Source organism: Neodiprion pinetum, chromosome 3 (genome assembly GCF_021155775.2).
Source record: "Neodiprion pinetum isolate iyNeoPine1 chromosome 3, iyNeoPine1.2, whole genome shotgun sequence".
Lineage (NCBI taxonomy): Eukaryota > Metazoa > Arthropoda > Insecta > Hymenoptera > Diprionidae > Neodiprion > Neodiprion pinetum.
The window spans coordinates 26,867,015-26,890,975 of record NC_060234.1 but is presented as its reverse complement, the minus strand read 5'-3'; the positions used below and the strand labels follow the sequence as shown (position 1 = coordinate 26,890,975).

At 40.2% G+C, this 23,961-nt stretch overlaps 2 protein-coding genes across 11 annotated transcripts in view; one reads left to right on the top strand and one right to left on the bottom strand.

The window, feature by feature from the left end:
- LOC124214657 (uncharacterized) overlaps positions 1-18,644 on the top strand; it is a 134,340-nt gene extending 115,696 nt beyond the window's left edge. For all 8 annotated transcript variants that reach the window (XM_046617164.2, XM_046617163.2, XM_046617166.2 and 5 more), the window contains 3 exons: positions 6,404-6,497; positions 14,317-14,587; positions 16,798-18,644. In XM_046617164.2, coding sequence (XP_046473120.1) covers positions 6,404-6,497; positions 14,317-14,587; positions 16,798-16,965 — 533 coding nt within the window. In that variant the 3' untranslated portion in view covers positions 16,966-18,644. The remainder of the gene's footprint in view (positions 1-6,403; positions 6,498-14,316; positions 14,588-16,797) is intronic.
- Positions 17,473-23,961, bottom strand: part of Sam-S (S-adenosylmethionine Synthetase) — a 22,564-nt gene continuing 16,075 nt past the window's right edge. For all 3 annotated transcript variants that reach the window (XM_046617162.2, XM_046617160.2, XM_046617159.2), the window contains exon 10: positions 17,473-23,213. In XM_046617162.2, the coding sequence (XP_046473118.1) occupies positions 23,108-23,213 (106 nt within the window). In that variant the 3' untranslated portion in view covers positions 17,473-23,107. The remainder of the gene's footprint in view (positions 23,214-23,961) is intronic.

Sequence of the window (23,961 nt, the reverse complement as noted above, 5' to 3'; positions counted from 1 at the left end):
CAAGAAGTTACCTCGGAGCTATTAATACTGAGATTTATCTTGATAAATACGTATGCATATGAGTACCTGCTGGAAACTAATTAGTGGTTAAACATACCGGGAATGGAACAAACTGCTTATACGCCATGTGCGATGTTTAACCGTTTCGGAGGATCGTTCGCAGTTCTCAATCCTACCTGTGTAATGAAAAATTGCGCATCGCCTCAGGTCACGCATATCAAAAAATAGTATCACTTATTTTTCAACTCACTTTTCCAAACACAAAACGTCATAATATGTGACGCAAATCGAACACTTGCGGGCTTATGAATACTTTTGTAGCCGGTAAACTGCAGTATATATATATACGCTATATATTCTAAATATCTGCGTGCTACACGTGCGGATGTTGCATTTACCTAATCTTCTCTGTTGTATGCAATGCGATTGGAGGGCAATAAATTGGTGACGGAAATAGAGTTGAAGCAAGTATTGAAGATAAAATGTCAAACGCGATTGCGTTCGATGCGTAAGTCAATAGCTGGTTCAAACTTCGCACATACGTGTATATACTTATTACAGGTACGCCAAAATTTCGCAACGTAACTCCAGAGTAGCTGAGTCATACACTCGTTTTCTACAAGCTACTGACGAATAAGAACAATATATAAATATTTTTCAACGCGCGTCGAGCATCGCACTGTCAGTTGCATTGCCCCGAGGCTCGTCATGTGAACATTGAAGTCCAATGCTTGACTAGACATTTAAATCGCTCTCGCATTGTTCAAGTTCACTATTGTTTTCTACAAAGTCACTGAAATAGATTTCTTTCCAGTAATCAATTCGATACTGCCAATTGTCGATCATGATCAACACCTGTACTGTGGAAATACTGCTGGATTATTTTTCGATTAAATATTTAACGATACAATCAAGATAAAAGAAAAATATTTCAGTAGAAAGACAGTCGTGTGAATAAAATGAGCCACCGTCGAATTAAGTCGAACGAAATTTACTGCGGATTTTTCAATATTTTGAAGAGATTTCAGAAGCAGCATGGATATCTAAGTTTTTGTTTAAAATTCCAGTATTTCCGATACTTTTGTGTATTTTCGAAGAGAAATATAATACATCATTTGCGACAATCCATTAATGAAATTAATAAACAGTAGGTATTGATTTTTGGTCAACTAATATCCTTAATTGATATAGAGCGCATTCAACCGTCGTAACGTGGATAATTTTTCGGAAGCAAACTGAAGTTGAGCGTGCCGAAAGGAGCAGAGCACAAAGATATCATCCTCTCATGACAGAAAGTTTTTTCTTGAACTTTCTCACTTGCATTGTCCCGCGCCGTCGTTGCTCAGGGGAAAATTGTCTGTAAAACGATACCAGGAACGACGATCCGCGCATCTCGAAATCGCGAAGAGCAGCAGCTGGCGCGAGCTGGTCCCAACCAGTTGCGGGTATACCAGAAATGGAATTTGGAGGAAAAAAGTTCAATCCTCGGGCCGCTTATTTCGGGATAGTGCGGGCTCTTTTGTCCGTCAACAGATACCGTGCAATTAGTATTTTAGCGCAACGTTCAATACGATTATCGTAGGTGATCCATCAACTCGGTCGCGACTAGTGTGGATGAAGATAAATTGATGATTGGTCGTTTCCTTTGTTGTTATTATTATTTTTTTTTCCTCGTCCATTATCACAATAGCCTGCCTATTTATACACGTACCTGTGTATAAATCGAACAAGGAAAAAAAGCACGGGGCTTAAGTCGGGGATATTAGATAGCGTGAGCCGAATCTAGATCCGGTAATGAGAGCGAGCCGAGGACGCGTGCCTGCGAAATGAAACAAGTAATGACTCAAGTTGCGGTATAATTTAATCGGTTTAAAAGGCGGAAATCAAGCTGCGCACACAACTTTCGTTAGCCGCAAACAATACTTGACGCCTTGCGGATTCAACGACCCCGTTCGCAAAGTATAGCAGCAGCAGAATTGTTATATATACGTGGAGGCAAATTCATGCCTTCCGGTCTCTCACGGTGTACGTATAACGAACAATTCGCAATTACCTACGAGACTGATTAAAAATCTATCGATCTCTGTCTCCGCAGTCAGGGTTACGGACAGGTAAACAATTTCGCCAACCTGTACGGATATGCGTGAATATATGCGCATGTATACGTATACAGGTAGCCGATGCATGCAGCAATACGCGTATCGACCTCGACCCGACGTGCGTATCAACTCGCGTACTATTCGCGAAATTGAATCGATTCCAGTTACCTAGGCATAAAACTTTCGCACGGCTCATTCATAATTTCTGTACATCGGCCTATTTATATCGCCTCAGGGGCGATAGGACAGTCGGCTAAACGTGCGAATAAACGTCCGTTACGGACACTGCAACTGATATTGCGGTTGCGATTCGAACTGCTAGTTTATAATTAGCGAAAGTGCGTCGTAGTTCCTTCGCCGTCGTATCAGGGAAATAAGAATATAAGCAGACGAGTAACGCCGTCGACGTGGCTTAAAGTCTCTTGACTTGGGGCCAGTGCACCCTGCACGTCGACGCGACGATAGAATTGGCCGGAGTCTCGAGGCGAAGAGGGTCGGATCTCGTATCTCACCTCTTGTCACACCTACGCTATATCGTCAAAGTAAACTTTTATGCGGCGGACTCGACTATATAGAAACTTCCAGCGCGCCACCCACGCCGATCCTTCGTTGCAGGCTCCTTTTTATCAACGCTCGAATAATTGCACATCTTGATTCGACCTGCGCTTGTTTACATCTCGGTCTTGTATCTTGCGAATTGCTTCAGACTTCGCCTTTACACTCGTAATAAGCCGTACGCGCGTTGCGAATCTGACCGGGCGAGTATTTTTGAAGTAAAAAACAACCTCGTCGAATTTCATTTTGAAAACTTGATATCACGTCTCTGTCTCAAACTGTAAGGAGGCTGTGCAGGAAAAAGTTAACTGTGCTTTTTGTATCTTTCTCTTCATAGTTACTTCGCTGCGTATGTAGAAATTTTTACTACGCATTTCATTGGCACTTGTCTATACTTTGGAAGTAATAAGACAATCGTAATGTATAGACAGCGAATATGTTTATATACGTCGGTATAAATGAACAAGTTATTACGAACGTCGATTATAAGACGCAAATTAAAGGTGAAAACGAGATAAAAAAATCTTACGCAATCTATATAGATTGTGAACTTACCGTAAGTCTATCATGACAAGGGGCTTGAAGATTTTGTTAATACTGTATTCTACAAAATATTAAGCCAGTTGGAATGCTCTTTCGATAAATAAGTAGAATTTCACGCTAGCGCTACATGGAAAAACATTCAAATAGGGCCCTTCTAGGACTACGAAGGACTCCTTGTATACCCACCTACGTAAAAATAGTCACGTAGTAAGAAATGTCTGCGAGACCACAGGAGATGCCTCACTTTTAACGAGTCGCGTCAAGTCCTTCAGATCACAAGACTCCTGCATCGCTTCTCGAGAGATATTGGCTCGGAACATTTTTTTTCAACTCATCGCAATACTTTGTCGAGACTAGGAAGCCCGAAATAAATGAGATGCCGAAATTTCAGGAAAAGTGTCTGTTGACCAATGTTTGTGACAAGGCATGATCATATTTTATGTCACTACCAGTCACTCGTTTGCAAGTCAATGAAATGTAAACCGGTTTTAACAGAGTCGGAGAAAATCCCGATCAGTTTCCTGTGTTAATGTAATACTTTCAATATAAGAAATTTCCGAAATTTCTTAACACTTTTATAGTGATCAGCAGCCGCATTGGAATTTAATTTTAAAAAATTGCCAACCTTTGGCTAAGCTGCATCTTTTAGTTCCATTGAAGATTGAAACATTGTTGCAGAATTTACTTTTTCACGCAAGCAAACAAAATTAAGAAATACCGAAAATGATGTCGTTTGCGTAATGATTATGAATCGAGGCGTCTTGCCGCGATTAAAATAATTTCGCAAACTGTTAAAGATTGAAAATAAAGCAAAATTATGAAGAATTAAATACTTTATCACGACGACGTAAGAAACGAAGAAAAAAATTCAGCTAACATGTAGAGATTGGTAAGCTCGATTCCTATATGTGTAGTATGAAAAAAAAATTATCGTATTCATTCAACTGATTAAAACGTTCACGGGAAGCTATCGTCGCGAAAAAGAGAAAAAAAAAAAAAAAAACCTCCGTCCCATGCATGACTTGACGTAGTAAAACTTTTATCGCACAAGTGTTATTTCCAATGAAAGGAGTATTTTATACAGATGCATGTGTAATGTAAAATACAACTTAACGCGAGTAAAAATCAACGGCCGTGGATATTTGGCATAATAAATTTTTAACGAAGCTGAGTAGTTATACTCGCCCGTGCTAATTGTAGCTTAAGGCTAAAAGGAAGATTTGCAGGAAATCTCGATTGATCGTAATAATTCGTCCTCGATCAAGCTATTCCTGCAACTTTATTTTACTCTTGTTGCGCAACAAAGATCCTCGGTTCGCGGGATCTGTAGCTATGGTAACGATCGTCTGCCGTGTATATACAATTCTTCTATTATATTCTAATTTCCTTCCGCAAAGCTTATTCGTACAGCGGTGAACCGGGAACCGGGGATCTTACATTACTCACATGGGCCGAGCTGCGGTGGCATCTGGTCTTTGTTTGGATAGCGAGACCTACACGTGTAAATTTTGCTCTCACTCTCTCGCAAGCGCGTGCCCGACACGCTAAAGTCACATGGAATATATCAAAGGGTGTCGCTTTTCCCGCAGCTTTTCCATACGTGGAATATTACGCCGTAAGACTCGAGTGCCGGGTGGAGATCACACGTCGGGTTGATAAGTACCACGTTTTTTCGACCTCCGACTTCCCGGATCGGTTTTGCGATACGGGACGGAAAATTTCAGAAGAGACCGTGGTTCAGCGTCGAAACGAGATTTCGGTCGAGTCGAGGCTAACATAACGGCGAAAATAAAGTCCGCGAATCGATTACAGTTCGCACAAAGCCGACGGCCAAAACCTTGGCCGATCTAGTCATGCTAAAAAAGAAGAAAGGCGAAAAAAAAGAAAAGGTGAGAATAGCGGCGAAACTTTCCTCGTCTCTCTAACCCTGGCCAATAGCCGAGACTCGATGTGGGACACGGACGACTGGATCGGACCAGACGGTGAGCCGATCGTCTCACCGCGAACGGTGCGCTTGCGGATGCGCAAAAGGCGGCTAGATTTCACGGAGAGCGACTGAAAGAGGAAATTGATAAAAATTCGCACGAGTGCCCGATCCGTGAGGTTCTCTCGGCTACGCGGAGAGAGCCGGCTGATCGCGAGCCTCGAATTCTGCGATCTCGAGGCACGATCGAGATTTCGCCTACACGCCACAGGCACGTGATCCGAGATCCTGGAACCGTTCGACCGGTCAGGTATAATCCATCTAGAAGCGAGAGATCACGACTGGTGTGCGTGGATCATGCGTTTGTGTGACACACATACGGTATAATGCTAGCCTCGCTGATATTGTCCTAAAAATATAATTAATACGTATTCAAGACTCATTTACTAGTATATTTCGCTTATTCTTCAATACCTGGTTACGTGTGTACCAACAGACACTCAAGATTGAAACATGTGCGATTGTTCGTCGAGATATGTAAAATATCCTGCCGCGGAAGATAAATCGGTTGGTAGAAATGTTCCTTATCTACAGTGACGTTAGAAAATAATCCAAACGTATCGACGTTCAATGGAATTCTCGAAGCAACGTCATCTCGATCACTCGAAATGAATTATCCATCATCAATCCTATATATAGTCGTGGATCGTACATCTGTTTCGTTTCTTCTTCGTTCACTTTGACTTGAAATTATAACATACCGCAATGCTTTGATAGTCACGATGTTGGGAGCGAATTTTAGACGTATTTGACACTTCACGATTAACATCGTGAGTTTGACCGTCGAGAATGGACTGCATCCTTCACCGCCTGTTATACTTATCCTTGCACGTTTCCTGTGATTTCTGTTTGGTCAATATTTAATTATTTAAATATTTGCCGCGCATTGAACGAACGTCACGACTCGTGTATATTCGTTGGTAATAATTATTGTTCACAAAGAACGGTTTGGCTCGACACTTCTGGTTGAACTAGGCAAGCCTATGCGCGTTACATGTGACTTGTTCTTATAGCTCTGCAGAATTCAATCTAGTCAGCCCACTTTCCACGACCACGCAGTTCGCGCACTGCATCGAACTTGTAACATTCGTCGAGGTTAACGCTGCATTGTTCCAGATCGTGAAATGCCTGCGCAAATTTCACCAGCTAGGTGACGAGAACTATTTATCGAAATGTGCACAATTCGCAGTGTTTAATTGAGGAATATTTCTGGTTGTTTCAGATCCAACGGTGGACAGCGTGTACATGATATGCGGAGTTCTGATCGCCATGGTCCTGGTCGGGGCTATCATCGTATTGCTCGCCGTGACGATCAGGTAAGTCCATCCGCGGTGTAATAACGATGTGCTCTTCTAACTACGATAAGTACGATGATTGTTTGGCTATCAGCTAACGCAACGAACACCTGGTGGCACTGTGCCAGCAAAGAAAAGAGGAAACGAGTTTACCAAAGCGGAGATACGTGAACGATGTGTGGTTCACGTTATGAATATAGGTACATACGTGCGTAAAAAATTTTACTCGCGTGTCAAATCTAGATTTATGGTTTATCTGTGTATATTTGAAAGTCAAGTTATTCCAGGAACATGGAGTAGCCGTTATGCGTGTAGGCAACATTCTTATTTCGAAAATTGTTCGATTCTTTTTCCTGCCTCTCGTTGCCAGTCCATTCACGATTGACTTCACGGAAAAAGCTCCGTGGCAAGTAGCTCGTGGTATTACCGGGAGATAGGAGGACACGACAGGCTATTGTAGCTGCAGCTGATAGTAAAACAATTCGTGATATGGCCGTATATTTTGTGCGATAACAGTCTTGTGAAATGTTACGAGATGAGGAGCATGATTCAGTGCCTTCTCTTCCAGAGAGTTGAAACATATATACGCGCTTCGTACGAGTTGAGCAAAAATATGATAAAGTAGCTACGACTTCTTACCCTTATCTCAAACGTTTCATAATACTTTTCTCAAACTATCACGTTGTACAGTATTATCATACGCATGCGATGAGCTTCGTGAGACGAAAATTCTAAAACACTTAATACCCAAATAGCCGAGCATCTAAACTACTCATATCGATATGGTGAAACGAGAGTTGTAAATCAACAGATACTGGTACTGACGTCAATAGCGCACATGGTGGTTTACTAATAGCTGATAAGAGCGCTGTATTATATACTTAAATCACTGCAATTCGGCTCCATTTCACAAACTCTATGCATCCTCGGTCGTGGATAATCATTTGTCTTTGACTAAAAGAGGAGATATACGTATCGAACCTCGTCGGCAATATATTGCAGTAGATTTCCCACTACTACGTTATCGATTTTATTGACTACCCTTATAAATTTTCCCACTTTCCTGAAAAATACTTACGTCACAATTAACATGTCATACTTACGGTTAACAATGAGTGAAGAAATCGAAACATCCTTTTTCTTTAATCTGCTTCTCGGTAGATAAGAAAAATAATAATTCATACTGGAATTGATTTCACATACATGCATAGCCTGATAGCCATATCACCATCCCATTTCTCCGTATTGCCAGTGCCATGGCCGAGAAGATGCGGTAGACCCCAGACGCATTAACGATAGGCGTGTCATTTGAACGCGGAAACCTGACACCGAGTCGCGCATTCGTATATCCCCAAGAAATTCATACGCGCACGTGATAACCGTCGGTTTCTTTTTTCTTTTCTTATATCATTTACTCACTTCTTTCTTTCCTTTCGAATGCGAAGCGGTAGGTTGACTCAAATAGTCAAATCAAGGAAGATGACAGCGCAGAAGTGGACTCTCTATTCATATGTGTAATAATAATTCGCGTCTAGATAGCAATAATGGAGAACAATACGCCGGACGGGTTTGAATTGGTTTGTGGGTCAATAAGTGGGTTAAGATCAATTAAGGGCAGTGCATGAGAGATCGCGCGTCTACACAAATTGACAATTAATTGCGACACATGTTTCGGTTGCACAAGTAAACGCGTCGATGTCGATGCAGAGGACACCGCACTCGTCTCGCTGCAGGGGTTGCTGGGTAGTCGGTGTGCACACATCTACCGTATACGTAGACGCAAGTATACGCGTGACCACGGTTGCAAACCGACGTATGGATTCACTTGGAGTTTCTCCATCACGTGCAAGACGGTTGAAATAAAATTTTCCTCGCATAACGTAGAACGCGTGACGAGTGACGAGCTCTGCGGGATAAGTGATATGCACCCAGTTTGAATGATATAATCGCTATTGATCATGCATACACGCATGAATCTTGGATTAATTTATCCTCGTGGAATTTACCGGCCTCACCTTGAGCTAAAAAATTTGTCAATTCCGACGAGTGCAATTAACATGAGTAAACGTACTACTCGTGATTCATTTCGCTTCTTCGTTAAACCGTTATTCGAATGCACCCGACTTACTCTCCGCGAATATAGCGCGTTTCAAAATCGTTTACGTCAAGCTCGTTTACCGCTTCTTTCTTTTCTTTGACTTTTTGCTTAGGCTCGTGCGTCGTGATCTCTGCGGCTATTACTGCAGTTAGTCGCATGTTGCGGGGTTAATTTCACATTATTTTGGATGATCATTTTATTGCTGCAACATATTTGTACAGCGTCATTTGTTCATATTTGCGCAAATACAATAACACGGCAAGGTCATGTCACGCTTGTACAAAAGCATGAAAAAAAGCAAATGAAAAACGTAAGATAAAATGTCGGTGATCGTTATTTTTCGCAACTTTCGTAGCTCACATTCACAGTCCCTGATATCTCGCTATGTATAATACGTTCATACGCGAAGTGCGAATTCATCTGGCCAATTGAGCATATTATATAATACACTGATTGCGTGCGAACAAATATGTCGATTCGCAATTGATCCAGAGTGTTAAGATTATGTACTCGGAGTAAGTAATTACGTCCGCGCTGGTTAAATCCTTTCTAAATTTTGTCCAAAAACAGAAGAAAACTAATTTTGATTATCTGAATCTACGCACAAATTTCAACTGCGTGTAACTTTATTTCTTCTCCGTTGTTCGCAGCTGTAATTGCCAAATCTATGTCTTGGAACAATTTGCGCAAGGATGGGGAGAAATAAAACATATTTCGTAAAAACTTCTCGGACAGTTTTCAAGAATTCACAAACTGCCAGGTTCAGACGTTTTGGGTGGAAGAAAAATAAATCAAACTTTTGCAACAAAATCGCGTTAATCTCATACTGCACTGATTCAAGTAAGAAAACAATCTATCGAAAGAATATCCACCTCTGATGGTTTGTTTAACAGTTTTCAGACCATGACGCATTTTGAACGATGTGATGTCTACTCCGCCTGCGTGTATTAAATTCTAGTCGTATTATTATTATTATATATATAATCGTTGCTCATTTGAAACCATTTTCATGTTCACGTAATATTTAATCGGTTGCTTTTGCGCATTTCTCTCATCCCTCCGTTATTAAAGTTAATGCGAGTAGACATTGGAGCGGGCTGTTGATTGCAATCTCAAACAAACCCCAGCCGAACGAAACGCCCGGTAGTGCTCTCAAAAGTATAGAATAATTATTTTGCGCTACTTCGCAATTGGCACATATCGCAGCTAATTTGCCAGCTAGATTCGCACCGTTGTCCACAAACGAGTTGCAGGCGCGAGCAGCTATATTAGTAGCCTGGGAACTCTTCGTGCGAAGGCCTTCGTAACACAAACATAATAAATAGTTCTTCCCGCTGAATTTTACCACGTCACCGTTAGTGTATTCCAGGAAATTCTACTCGCTTATACATTTTTGTATCATATTAATTATCCACTACACCGAATTAACCTCGGTCGAAAATTTTTTTTCCATTCTTATGAAACGAAATTAATAAGTTTTTAGATAATTTACGTCATGAACAATTTTGTACACTAAACGAGTAAACGGAAATTTTTCATCAATGTAGCTCACGCTGGATCATTGCGCAAATATGTCTGATTAATAATATTTTTATCGCGATATTTTAGGGTTCATTAATTGGTCAGTTGACTCCGATTTACGGAGATGAAATTGTGCGAAAAATTCATTATTCCTTGAAGCGGGTACCAGTCAATAAAATAAGCACCCTGCACGTTTTTACGATATGACTGTGCACCTAATAATAGAATCAATAATTTGGCTATAGATATTGTGATTATAGATCACCTACGATACACCGCACATGACAATACTTCGTAATAATGTAAGAAGAACGTGAAAGCGACGAGACTTCATTCTTTACGGTAAACATCGAAATTACAAATTCAGTATCCTTATAGAGAGATCTGGCAAATACGACAGTTGCCATTGAAACTAAGTGCTCCCGACGCTCAGGAGACTATGCTGAAAAAATTCGCATGAAGATTAAATCGTTGAATAGTTTCCAATGCGACGGTTGTTCCTCCGGTATTACAAAAAAATTCCATTCAAAATTATCCAAGCTTCGCGTAACGAATAGAGACCGTTTCTTTCCTCCTATCACATAAACTCTGATAAAACTGCGCGTGCGAATACTTTTTCAGGGATATTTGCTCTGCGGTTCAATTTATGAATTTGCATTTCATTTTAATCGTCTAACTCGGATACAGTGTTAAAAAACCGAAATTATTATAATACCATAAGTAAGGTTGAATGCTATTTTCTAAATCTGATAGGCATAGCGAATTACCATCGAGACACACGCGTTCGCTTATCTTGCGAACTGGCTTCCCGTATATAGGAGAAGCGAACGGAATTAATTCGGAGGGGATAAGTGTGGAATAATACCGATTTTAGAGTTTATCTACCGAATGAATGTCGTCAAACATTGGGTATACAAGTTATCCACTGACGTATGTCGCCATCTGCAAAACAATAATAGAAAGATAGTCAAAGTGTCGCGACTGGCTGCTATAACATGTTGACGTGTCACGGGTGGTACACTCATCAAGTGTGAGGTAAACTCAGCTAGAAGAACAATGAATTATCAATACATATCGGTGTGTAGAAATACAACACGTATACGAATTGTACGCCAAGTCGTTGGTTTTAAAATTGTGTCTTCTTTATTATCGGGCACATGAAAAAACCTGGTCGCGTTTAACGCCGCTTATGCATCGTTATTGGGGAATTAAACAAACTGCGCCGAGTGCAATCGATGCACGCGTAAAACTTACGCGTCTAAAAATAATGCATCAAACTGTACAGCTGGACGATACTACAGGCGCCATTGCAGTTGCTACAAATTGAAGGGGGTTAGAACAGCGTTCGATGCGTGGTGACTGAAGACCGACCCTATAAATGACCCCAAATAACCCCCAGCGAGTATCGAACACGTGGCACGTTCGGTTGTAACGTTATCTATAAGCTGCAGGCTTGCCAAAGAGTCGCGCTCGGAACGGTTCTTGTATAATTAGTGAAACGAACCGTCAGGCTTCCGATACTTACTCAGCTTGATCGACTCTGTAAAATAATCTCGTTTCAGTGTTTCGCATAATCATTTTGTCACATCGGAGTTCCTGAACGTAGATCCCAAATTACATTCATCTATTAGATTGCTCCCGGCGTTCCCAGTCACCGTGTCATTATCCGAGGGACGTTTGTTCGTAACCGTTTGCACTTGTTAGCCAGATTTTAAGAATAATACCTTTTCACTGAGAGGAATATTTTAACCAGCAAGTCCAGACACTAATACGATAAACTATCAATCTCTAGACTTACGAAAATTGCGTCATCCGGCTTATAGATACTGTTAATTCGGTCATTACTCCACGACTATTATCGATAGCTCATGATCAATGGTCCGATACGAGTTTCAGGTACTCGATATGTACCTTTGTTGACTCTGCGGATGATCTTATTTTGCTAATCTTAACGGTATATCGTTTTCGAAGATTAAGTACAATTTTGTGAGTGTGGTTGGGTTACACTAACTATAGACACTACTTTCCTTGCGAAAATTAAGTACCGTTTTAAAGACAATTGACTCACGGGCTCTTAGAAAGTGGATGTTAGACAAATACGGATACTTCGGGTTCGAACCGAGCACTCCGTCCAACCTCGGACGGGTGGCTAACCATAATGCCTAATCTTTATGGTTTGCTCATACCTAAATTGTACTCAGGTAGATATGGGGGTCCGAGCAATGGGTAACCTTCGCTGCGACGGGTATACACATAAGTGAAATAGAGAAAATAATGGAATACTAGATTGGTCACGGGCAACGAGGGTGGGTTACAGGCCGTGTGAGCGTGCTGTTTCCAGGTACAAGCCGACGACGAAGGGTTGCCCATGAGAACGCAGGGCCAGGGCGCCACCCACGCTAGACACAAAAGTAGACGAATTCAATTACCCAGGATTGAAAATAGACTAGGTATATAACCCGTATGTCTCCGACGGGCAGAACAGCTTTCCCGTTAACATGATGGGAGGGGAAAAAGAGAAAGATGATACAGTGTAAGAATAAATAAATTTCACGTGTTTAACGATATACGCTCTTTGCGGCCATGTTTGTCAAAAACTTACAGCTCAGTTTTCCTCGTTCATGGGAGTGTTTCTCAAGGGAGTTTCGACATTCGCAAGAAATGGATAGACTGGGGACAATCGCTCAACCACGTTACGCGCAGAATAAGCAAGACGAAAACGGGCGATGGAAATCATTAATTTCGATTTTTTAGCCGTTCGTATCTTTCCATTCATTTTCCGTGTACCAATCGTAAAATCAAAGCCACGCGGCGAGCACCGACTTTAACGCAGATTATTACCGCGGTCACTCGGTACCGTCAACGTTGCGGTTCATCCGTCGACTCTCAAGACGAACAAAGAGGAATCACGAATCACGAATGAAAATTTTAGTTCGGTTGCCGCACAGCAAATATGTGCGAAACTCAACGGTAAACTAAACAACTAATTGTCCATTTCTCTTTATTTCTCCCATGTGTGAAGGTGTGGAAAACTGAGCTGTTGCATACTTAGAAACCGTATTAATGCGACAGAAATACATGTCGCGATGATATTTTTCCCGGTTGAGAAAATTAAGATTTCCATACAGGCATATTCTTCGTATTGTTTCGTCATACCCGATTCTACGAAAGTTTAAATATTCCCGAAAGGTGACAGTTGGTAGTTGCGCGTTTGCGGAGTGGAGGACTGTCTGCGGCTGTCGACGGCCACGCAGGCCTGGGGAGAACCGTAGAATCATAATATGCTGTTTAAATCAGCACAGGCTCGCTCCGATTGGCGGGCCGAGGCTTATGCGGACCAATCGGAAATCGGTGGGGAGTGACGTCACGTTGAGCTTTATAAGCGCGCGCGCGCTGGGAATTCGCTCAGACCTCAGACTAGCTTTGAAATGAGCGCGGCGAGGCAGTTCTCGTTCGAGTATATCACTCGCCCGACAGCTAAAAGTTAACTTTAAACCTAAGGTTTAGAAAAAAAAACAAACCAACAAATAATAATAACAACACCGAAAAACCAAGGATATATAAAACTAGTCAATTCATTAACATGTGTGTATTGTAACTTAAAGTGAAATATTAGCGAATGTTGTACAGAGTGTATTTAATTTAGTATATTTATTAACGCCCACCGTAATCGACCAATGTTCTACGATCATACTCCTTCGTGTGTAAGAATTGAAAGTTCAGTGCTTGAAAATCGTTTCAAATCGTTGTCCCGATTTTGATCATCGTCTACGCCATTGTGTGTTGTGAACAGAGTAAGGCAATTTAGTCTTTGCAAAACGGGAATAAGATCGAAACAATAACAGAAAAACATTATAACATTGTACTTGTTACATCGTCCGAAGTAAACCACTGTGCAAACGTCAACCCAAAGTCATAAGACATAGTTGAGTAAATCAGAAAGCGTAAACCTTCGGCTAAAGAGTTTGCGTAAAAGAAGAAAAAACGAATCGTCGAAAGACTGTTTGGGAGTATTAGGGAAAAATCAAAGATTTTCTCTCCGTCGTTGCTGTTGTTGTTTCATTTCCTATATTAAAAGTAAGAATTCTCGACTTGTTCGAGGGTTCGCCATACCGGCCAAAAAATTCCTTCCAACATTCCGAAGAAACTCACGAAGCTCTACCTTAAATATAAAATGGTAGGGAGCAACGGGACGATGCTTGCAATACGTCTTGTTCGCAGTAAATTGCGGAAACGAGAGGATCACTCGAACACCGTGCATCCCGAACCAGCCGTTGTACAAACTGCGGCTGCGCCCGTTCCTGCATCCGCATCGCCGACGGCGAACGGAGCCCTTCAGTCCTGCGACGCAATGCCGCCGCACTGCACGGACCTCGGATCTTCCGCCGACCCGGAACTCACCTACGCCGGTCAATTTGTATGGCAATTTCCACCACCGTACCCTCCACCGCACACACCGCCGCCCCAGTACTCGCTGTACAGTAACGACCAGGTAAGCCTTCGAACGATTCAAATTTTACCCCGAGAAACCTCCGAGTTCCTTATTGCCCTGTAATACTACATCCCTAACTCCCTGATTACCCCAGAAAATGGAAAGTGCTGGTATCCACTTGTATTGATACGAAAGCTCGCAAGTCCCTACCGAACTTATCTCTAATGCGGTTCGGACTTCACGAGGTGGGGAATTTCGAAGTAGCGTTACTCGTACCGGACGTGGTCTAGCTTCTCTCTCTCTCTCTCTCTCTTTCTCTCTCTCTCTCTCTCTCTTCTTGCTCTGTCAATTGGGTACATTTGCAGTCACATAACGATATCTTGTTCGTCCGCGATTCGTTTTTTGAATTGGCGCACCGTTACAGCGGCGCCCTATTTGCGCAATCTGCGCAACTCAGCTTCGTTCGAAATGCCCGAATACTCGAGCCGGCGCCACTGTGACGACCTCGTTTTCATACAATAGAAAATAATGCCGTCTTTAAATTTATAACAAAAAAAAAAAAAAAAAAGAAAGGAAGAGTGGACGAGAAGTAAGTAAGACAGAGACCGCCTGCCGGACAAAAGTAGAACGTGGCATGTATATCTTTGAACGATGAAGGAGATCAGGTGAAAAAATAATCATCGTAGTCGCTGTGTTTACACATTAAAATCCGTCGGTCCGGAAATTCCTCGGTGGCTTGTATAGACGCACGCGGTTTCACGTTCGCAACAGTATTTCAGCGCCTGATTTCACGACTGGGGATATCCGGTTATTCCCAAAGAATGCGACTGTCGCCCGTACATTGAAAGCTGTATGTGACGAATCGTTCAAAAGGTAAAAAAGATACGAAACGTAGCCTTAGAATGCGTATCGTCTAGACACACGGTCTCTTGTACACCTTGTATAACACGTTGCGCAGGTACGTCTGTTTCTCATGAAATAACACTACCGCATATTAATAAATGATCTACGTTGGACGCGCGTGGTAGTAACTCTCGAATAATTTTGTATCACGACGATAAAGTTCTCAAACATCATCGAGAATTACAACATTGCTCGGTGTATTTGCTCGTAACACATTTTCTCATTTCCTCCGTTATATCGTGTCTTGTGAAGACATAAAGTTGAAACGAAGTAAAGCAAGAGAGAGACGAAGAAGAAAAAAAAATACACACCGCTGCCTGATTATCCTGCTGTAGTGAGATTATAATTTAACGGTCAATATAATGAGTTGGTGGCGCTATCGACTTTGTTCACCAAGGACAATGACGCTGGCGCGTGCGCGAGTTATTTAGATATCGTGAGAGGTCGTGGCTGGAATGTCATTTTAAAAATTCCAAGCAGTCTACTCGTAGACGCTCACTACTAACCGTATTACGAAATGAGACGGAAAAAATTTCTTGAGTTCATTCAGTCACCCTTTCCAACCCGGCTGCACCTCGGTAAATTTCCTTGATAGCGATTGTAGGGCAACATTTTATAATATTCTCCAGGCTGTTCGGGCTGACGGCCAACGGTTGAAATTTAAATTTAGAGTGTGTGCGGCAATTCGATATTCTGCCAGACTTCGCGCAGCTGTCAACCCCCACCGAGAGAATATAAAATGATTCCGCCGCGCCGGTCGGATCCGTTCGCTTGCCTGCCTGCATTCCCTTGGCAGCTTCGAGGAATCGTTACTTACGTTCGTAAGAGAGTCGTCAGAGAAACGCGTAGCGTGTATAAATCCGAAACGTATAAGCTGTTTCGTAACGGTCCGAGAGTCTAGACCTCGTCTACCTGGCTGCAAACTCCGTCAAAATGAAACGGCGAGTGGCTGGCCGGTCGACGCGGCCAGTTCTCTTTCACCAACAGGCAACATATGCTATGTTTAGGCACGCGAGTTGGTATTTCTATACGCTTGACTCCGGTTATAGCGCGGGGGAGTACAAATCTGGTTACAAAACGCGACACGCCGCGGACTGACGATTCAGTGACAAAAATTACATCGTCGACAATCCCTAGGAATGTTTCCTCTCTTGATATTCTTTCTACAACAATATACAGGTATATTTTAGTAGACTTTTACGCGCTCGTTTGATTTCAACGGATGTTGCGGCGGGCTGCGTTGCCACGAGGCTTGCGAAATCGGGTGACTGCGTAAGAACCCTTTACCCTCGTAATTTTTTCCCCAAATACGCGATCGACGAAAGTGGCGGTATGTTAACGGCGAAATCTCTTTTTTCTCATTCCAGGACACACTCGTACACGCACTACCTTCGGAGAGGGCCGGCTTTGCGAAAGGTTTTCGTAAGAACCTTGGCGGTCGCTGGCGACGCTTAGTGAAGAGAAAACCCGAGATGGAAACATGCTCCATTCCGCCAGAACTCAAGGATCAGCTTAAGACCATCTACGTCTATTGACCTCGAGACCTTCCTTGATATTACTTCCATTCAGTAATTAATGCTTTCCCATATCGTAAGATAGTTCATACTTCATACCGCATCTCGACGAAGGAAGGGTCGGTATGCCCGGGAACAAAGCGCAACGAGGCTCAGGTCAAACCTCGGCCAAAAGACAAAGATTTAAGAAAAATATGTACGTATTTTGAAAGACAAGAGAGGCGTCAATGGGAGATGTGGGCAATGAAGCCCACGTAGCAGCACACATACCACGAAGTGTCTTATGTCCTTGTAACCAGCCCAAAGCTAGCATCGTTCTAGAGTGAGTCGAGACTTGAAGTCTGGAACGAAAGGTGATCAAGAAATGAATTTGTACAAAAACAACAATTTCTCAGATCTAGAATAACGATGGCAGCAATTGGCGAACATCTCGGTACTCTATATCCGTGTAAAAACTTCCATTCGAGTTATTTATTAATCAACTTGAGATATAGAGTTATCAATAAAAGTGCCTTTTTGAAACGGACAAATTTTCACCTTTATATGCACTCGTAGAAGCACAAAAGATGTTCAGGAGACAGAATGGCGCGATGGACTTGACGAGACTGAAACGTAAAGTGTACGACGACAAAACGAGGGTTGTACCCCGTAGCTTTTGAGTACGTTTTTACACAATAAAAAATTGAAATCACTATGTATGTATAGTATTATTCTGAATGCGACCTGCCCATGCCGTTCTGAGGCCGAGCAGCGCTATTACTTATGTAAATAAATGTATAAAGCAATAATTATAGTTTTTAATGAAACGCTGATGTTCCCAATATTGGTGTAAGAATGTCGCGTGTACACGTATTACGAAACTAATTAATTACTCGATTGATCATTCGAGTGATTAACTAATTAACGAATTGCTTGGGGTAAGCGGTCTCTAGGTAGCATGTTTAGAACTTCCTTGCCCTGGATTAAACAGTGTAGCATTTTACTATATAATTTGTACCATAGAACGATTTAAGACTATTATAACTATTACGACGGCTCATATTGAGCCTATAATTTAGAATGAATAACTACCACGGTGTTTTAGTTAAATTGTTGTTTTGTCTGATATCTCTATTTTACTTATTATAAGTTGATCGTTCGAATGTATTTTTGTTTCTGTATACGTATACACGCAAATTTACAAGCACTCTTATCCAATGCGAGCATTATTGCGTATACCTAATATACATCGATATAAATGCTCATATGAGAAAAAATCACGCAGCTAGACGATTCGCTGCATTAACCGACTTGCAGATCTTTTCAATTTTAACTCCATTATTAAGCAACTTCTTATCGGATGCAGCGAATGTTTTGACAATCAAGGCTTTTGGTTTTTCTCTTCTCTGCCGATATTTTATTAAACGAGTCCCCTCGTCCCAGCACGCTCCACGTAACCTTTATTTTGAATTCTCTAAAACTCGTAATTCGCATAATGCTAGTAAGGCATAAGAGACCATACAGAACCAATAATGTCCCGACGTGTATACCTTCTTAATAAGGCAATTTTGTAATTCTAACAACAGCATGAGCTGCGTGCTCATGACCTAGTCACTTGTTTATATTGTCGGAAATCCTAGTATTAGAGAAATTCTACGCAGCTTGTTAACTATCGAATATCAGAATACAACAATATCAAATAAAATGTTCGAAACAGATAATGACTTATTAATCTTCTTCTCGTCATCCTGTGAAACCAATCTTCTAATCTATACTTTATTCACTACAGCTCCAAGAAACTGCGAAAGGGAAATCTACTTGGTCAACACCAATTGAAACTTCATACCGGAGCTTTACCGGGTTACATATTTCACATGGACTCATGAAACTACTTAGCGCCTGAGCGAATTTGCATTTCGGATAGGAAAATTGCAACAGTGACACACTTGATGCAGACTCTTGGAATAAGAATTATAGTGTGTAACAACTAAGGCGGCTAAGTTATGTATAGTTCGTATATATGGTATTGAAAACTTTACAACAAACAATAATACAATTGAAGAATATTATACGTAATACATAAAAATGAAAGGTCTGAAGCGTGGTGGCCACTAAAAATAATCCAACAAATTCCCTGAATTATTTCTGATCAAGTTATAATTCTTCGTTGACTAAAATTCGAACGAATAGTGCTAATTTGAATATCTAATAAATAAAGCTCCGAATCAATCGGTATTCAAAAATGCCTTCATGATCTATTGAATGGTCATGGAACCGAACGCGTCAAGAAAAATTGTTTTTAAACGGTTGCTTTCTCTGACCAGTAGCCACCATGTGGAGTCAAAAATTTTTAGCCTAAGAATCAATTTGTAGATCCCTTTCTCCACGAATTGGACCCTCAGGCATACAAAATTGGTCGATCTGCAATCACTTTCTCCAGGAAGTGACCATTCGCAGGTTAGTTCACACATCAAACATCAATTAAGACTAATTGATCATCTTCGACCGTAATAGTTTGTTTACCCTTGTTAATGGTTCAAGCAATTTCTACAGTTACCGATAAAACCTGAATTTGAATTTGTGATGCGAAGCGCTGTGATTCTACTTGTACATGCATTCATAGAGGTAAGCAGTTGGTACATTTATTAACCAAGAACAAATTAAGTTGTCTTTTCTGTTTTACACGAAATGAGTTCTCGAATCTCTCGGGTCGCATTGCAGTTACAATAATCGGAGTCAGGCGGAATCCAAAATTTCCGACTAATTAATCCTTTTGTTACGATTTCGTGGTACCTGGGCACCAAGTACGCAAGAAATTCTACCACTAATTGAATCTGCGATAAAGATGTTCAATATCATAAACCATAGAACAGTTCCAGGGTATACGATCCGGACTACATATTATTAGTATAAAATGCTGTACGGAATTGATAAAAAGTGCACTTTCTACGCTTTATTAAATTGCATTTCAATTTAAATCGATACTAACTTCATGCTAGGGCGTATAGGTCAAGCGATTATAGCATGTCTTCTCTTTCGTTAGCTGACGAGTGCCAATTACTTTATTGCATATAGATCATATTTATAACGAGGGTTTAACAATGTTACTAGTTAGTTTCTAAATACAGAATTCTCACTTACACATCGTCACTTGATATAAAGAGATAGAAACCCAAAGATAAAGAACATCTTACAATAGAATACTAATCACATCAACACGACTGCAGCATTTTAAAACTTTAAAATTACAATTTTTTCTCAATTGTGCTTTTGTACAATACGCTGTGCCGAATAATTCTTCTTAGGAATAGTCTAGAAATGACACAATAATCAATTTTTACTAAATAAGGTCACTATCTGTTATAACAAAGAGACAACAATAACTGAAACAACTTTTAAGTCCCGTGAATCAATTATTTACTTATACTATACGTTTCCATTAGTTACTCCTATAAATTACTTCAAATCACTTCAATCTATAACACAGTTGTGAAGAGGATAAATGACGTCAAGAGCCACTGAATGTTTGATCGGCAAGTTGTACTAGGCACGCAGAACAAACTTAAGGCGATCTCATTACTGTAAACGTGATAAGCGCGGATCGTAGGCTCTTTTTCATTTAACCACAAACACAAACCTATATGTTGTTACTCGTGATACTGCCTCGCAGCGATACAGCTCGTGTCCTGCATCCTTGTCAAATGTGAAATTACACGTTAAATACTTTTCATATTTAACTGGAAGATAGAATTGTTGCTTCGATTCGTTTACTCAATTGCAATCTGTATTCAAATGTCAAAGGAGGCCGGATGAACAAAATGTTGATCTACCTTCGTCTCAACCTTCAAATTTTTAAAGGCTATGTAATTCAAAACTCCGGCTATGGTGAAACATGGGAAATAGATGAGGAAAGAATAATTTTTCTACAGTAGAATTCGATGGCCAGTATTACAGTATACAGCATAGGCATATACGGTATCTGTAAAAAAAAAGTATTCAGGCATCAGCATCGTGTGTCTGATTTCTTCGTGAGCACCAGAAATGATAAAATATTATTAAAATTGGTTAGTAATACAGGAGTATATACGATAGAACTATCAATTTTTTGAAGATTTTTATTGTTTTTCAATGCACCTTCAATAGCTATTCTTTAAAACGAATTAAAAGAAATCTGTTCATTAAAAAATTATTTTTTATTATGCATTTTCTGCATTCAGATGACGAATTTAGTCATGCTTACAAAAAATCAGATATCATGACAAAAAAAATGTTGTCATTATTTTGACTATAATTGGTTCCACAGTGCCTGACAATGATAAACTCTTCTTTCTTTTCTGAGTAACGTTTCAAGCTTTGTCGTACAATTTTGGTGCCTGAGTAACTATCATTTGTATTGAGACCTTCTGACGGGTGTCGTTGTGCAAAAAATGCTGAATTCATACACTTCGCCTCACATTCGTGTTTACACATAATAGTGTCTTATGAGGCCGCTCTTAATTATAAAGTGGTAAAATCGGCACAACGATGCAGCTCCATCTACGAGGAAGTATGATTAAAGAAATCGAATTAAAATTTTTTCTCTGCTTCTCGAGGAATGATACCAGCATAATCCTCATTCAAGAGATTATTGTATCATCCAATAATAAAATAGGTACGAACGAACGATTCACTTAGTGTCTAACTTGGGGACGAGTTAGGAGCCTCTACATTAAGTCACATACAATATTTCGGTCATGATTATGGGATAAATTCATGTAAACTTACAAACTATTAGATCACGAAGAATCACTAAACAGAAACACTTAAAGAAATAGTAGCCAGGCATGCATCTTGCACCCGTGATAATTCAATCACGCTGCTTCTATGTATTCATGATTTCAAATCCAAAAACACTAAATTTGAGTCGAAAAGTCATCGTGTATAGTATGGTACTATTTGTGTTCCTCACTGCCATTCAAGTTGAAATATCCCGTTTACGGATCAAAGAAATGGTGGTTTTGTTTTGAATTTAGTTTATTACAGTTACCGTCTTATTTTACCAAAAATCGATTGTGACGTTAAGATGACATCGCGTGTAGCAGACAGTCTCTGTCCCACCGTTTCATTAATTTTCTAGCACCTGAGTGTAGCATCGCGATTAAAGCAATCATTACCGTTCTACTTAATAATGTCATTCTGCTTTTTGGGTGCCCCTTCTCATACCATGTCCTTAAGTATTACCTAAGAGCTAGGGATGTGACATTTCACTGCCAATATATACAGACTTATGTATATAGTTACTCATTTCAATGTTACTTGTAGGTTTGGTTTTGTTTTCGGTGATGACACGAATATTTTCCAGATGTACTGTGTTTTATGTGTTACACTATAGGGTTTCACTTGCCTCGAAGATCTTTCTCTGTTCCTTCACAGCTTGAAAATTTATTTTAATCTTACCACGAAACTATAATACGTAGATTTGCAAGCAATTTATGTAGATGTCTACAAATAAAATGTAACTGAATCTTCTCCAATGGCAAAAACTTTGCCAAGTTGCTGTCTTCTATGTATTATGAATAGTTTGTACTTCCTTGTATTTGTACCATATATGCGTGGGCTCAATTTTTACCTATATTGTTGCTATTATCAGTTGCGTAAAATTTTCAAGTTACAATTTCCGTGTACATCGCGTTGCTTTTTGTTTTTTCGAACTGAACAACTACTGATTTTAATCGTACTGAAACCCATTCAATAAAAGTAGGTTTCAAAACTAGAGTAACGTATTTAATGGTCAAGACGCACATGTTTTAATTAAAAAAAAATATATATACATGTATTTAATATCTCATTCAAGATAAAAAAAAATTACAGAAGATTGCTGTCAACTATTGTGAAAAAAAAAAAAAAAAACTATGGAAATACAGACGGGCTTTCAACCATGACATTAAAATTAGGTATTTGTCACCTTAGATCAAACCCGGGTCTGGAGTTTTCTAGTCTGTATAATTTTTGATTAGGACGATGCAACTTGGCTCACACAATACATGGGCTTTAAAATAAATAAATAAGGAAGATAAAACCCTGTTAATAAATTTCACTTGTCAAATTGGGGGAAAATAATGTTCAGGGGCTAGAAGACATAGCGTAACCTACTAAGTTTAATGGTTTTAAGTTAAGAAACTGTATCGATTTCATCAATTACTGTTCAATCGAGAATTAGGGTCTTTGGTTGTTCCCAGCTGAATCCGTCTCTACCAAAGTGTCCGTATGTACTTGTCTGTTGATATATTGGCTTGCGAAGATTTAGCTCCCTGTAAACAGATTTCAATAATAAGGAATTGTCAATGACTTTTGGATAAAAATTTGAAGTTGTTAACGAACTATTATCAAGATCAGTCGCACAATTTTATATTTGTGATTCATTCTACCGTCAAAAAAATCTTATTTCAAATCAATTACTTTAGAAGTTTACGATAAATATTTCCTCTTATTGACAATTAGAAGACTAAGGTCTTTTGATCTGCGAATACATAAAAATGTAAACGGAACAATGAAATGTTTTGCAAGATTTGATCGAATAATTTACCAGTAAGATACTAATTGTTTCCTAATGTTGTACTCAAAATTTTTTGAAGCAAAGATTCTTTAGATTATAAGGTTAGCCAAATTACACCACATAGGTATATTTATGAAGTACACGTCTTCGGTGTTTCACCACTAACATAATGACCGAGATGATGATGGTAATCGTATATATCTTCCTATAGTCAAATGCTCGGTTACCGAGCCCGTAGGACAAGACAATTTATTTTTTAATCTTACCACCTCCGATTTGGCGTTGCCACAAACCATTCGGTCGATATTGCGACTATCGTTAACACCATTGTACGAGAGCGGTCATAAAGACGATTTAATTATGAATTAATTATGAATCAAGATTACTCGGAAAATGGAAAGAATGTACCCCCGAGACATCGGGGGTCTCCCCTCTGGAGGGGGACCGAAGATTTGATTGGTTCAAGTAAAAAACCCCGAAGGCGCGGCGCAAGTAGTGAACGC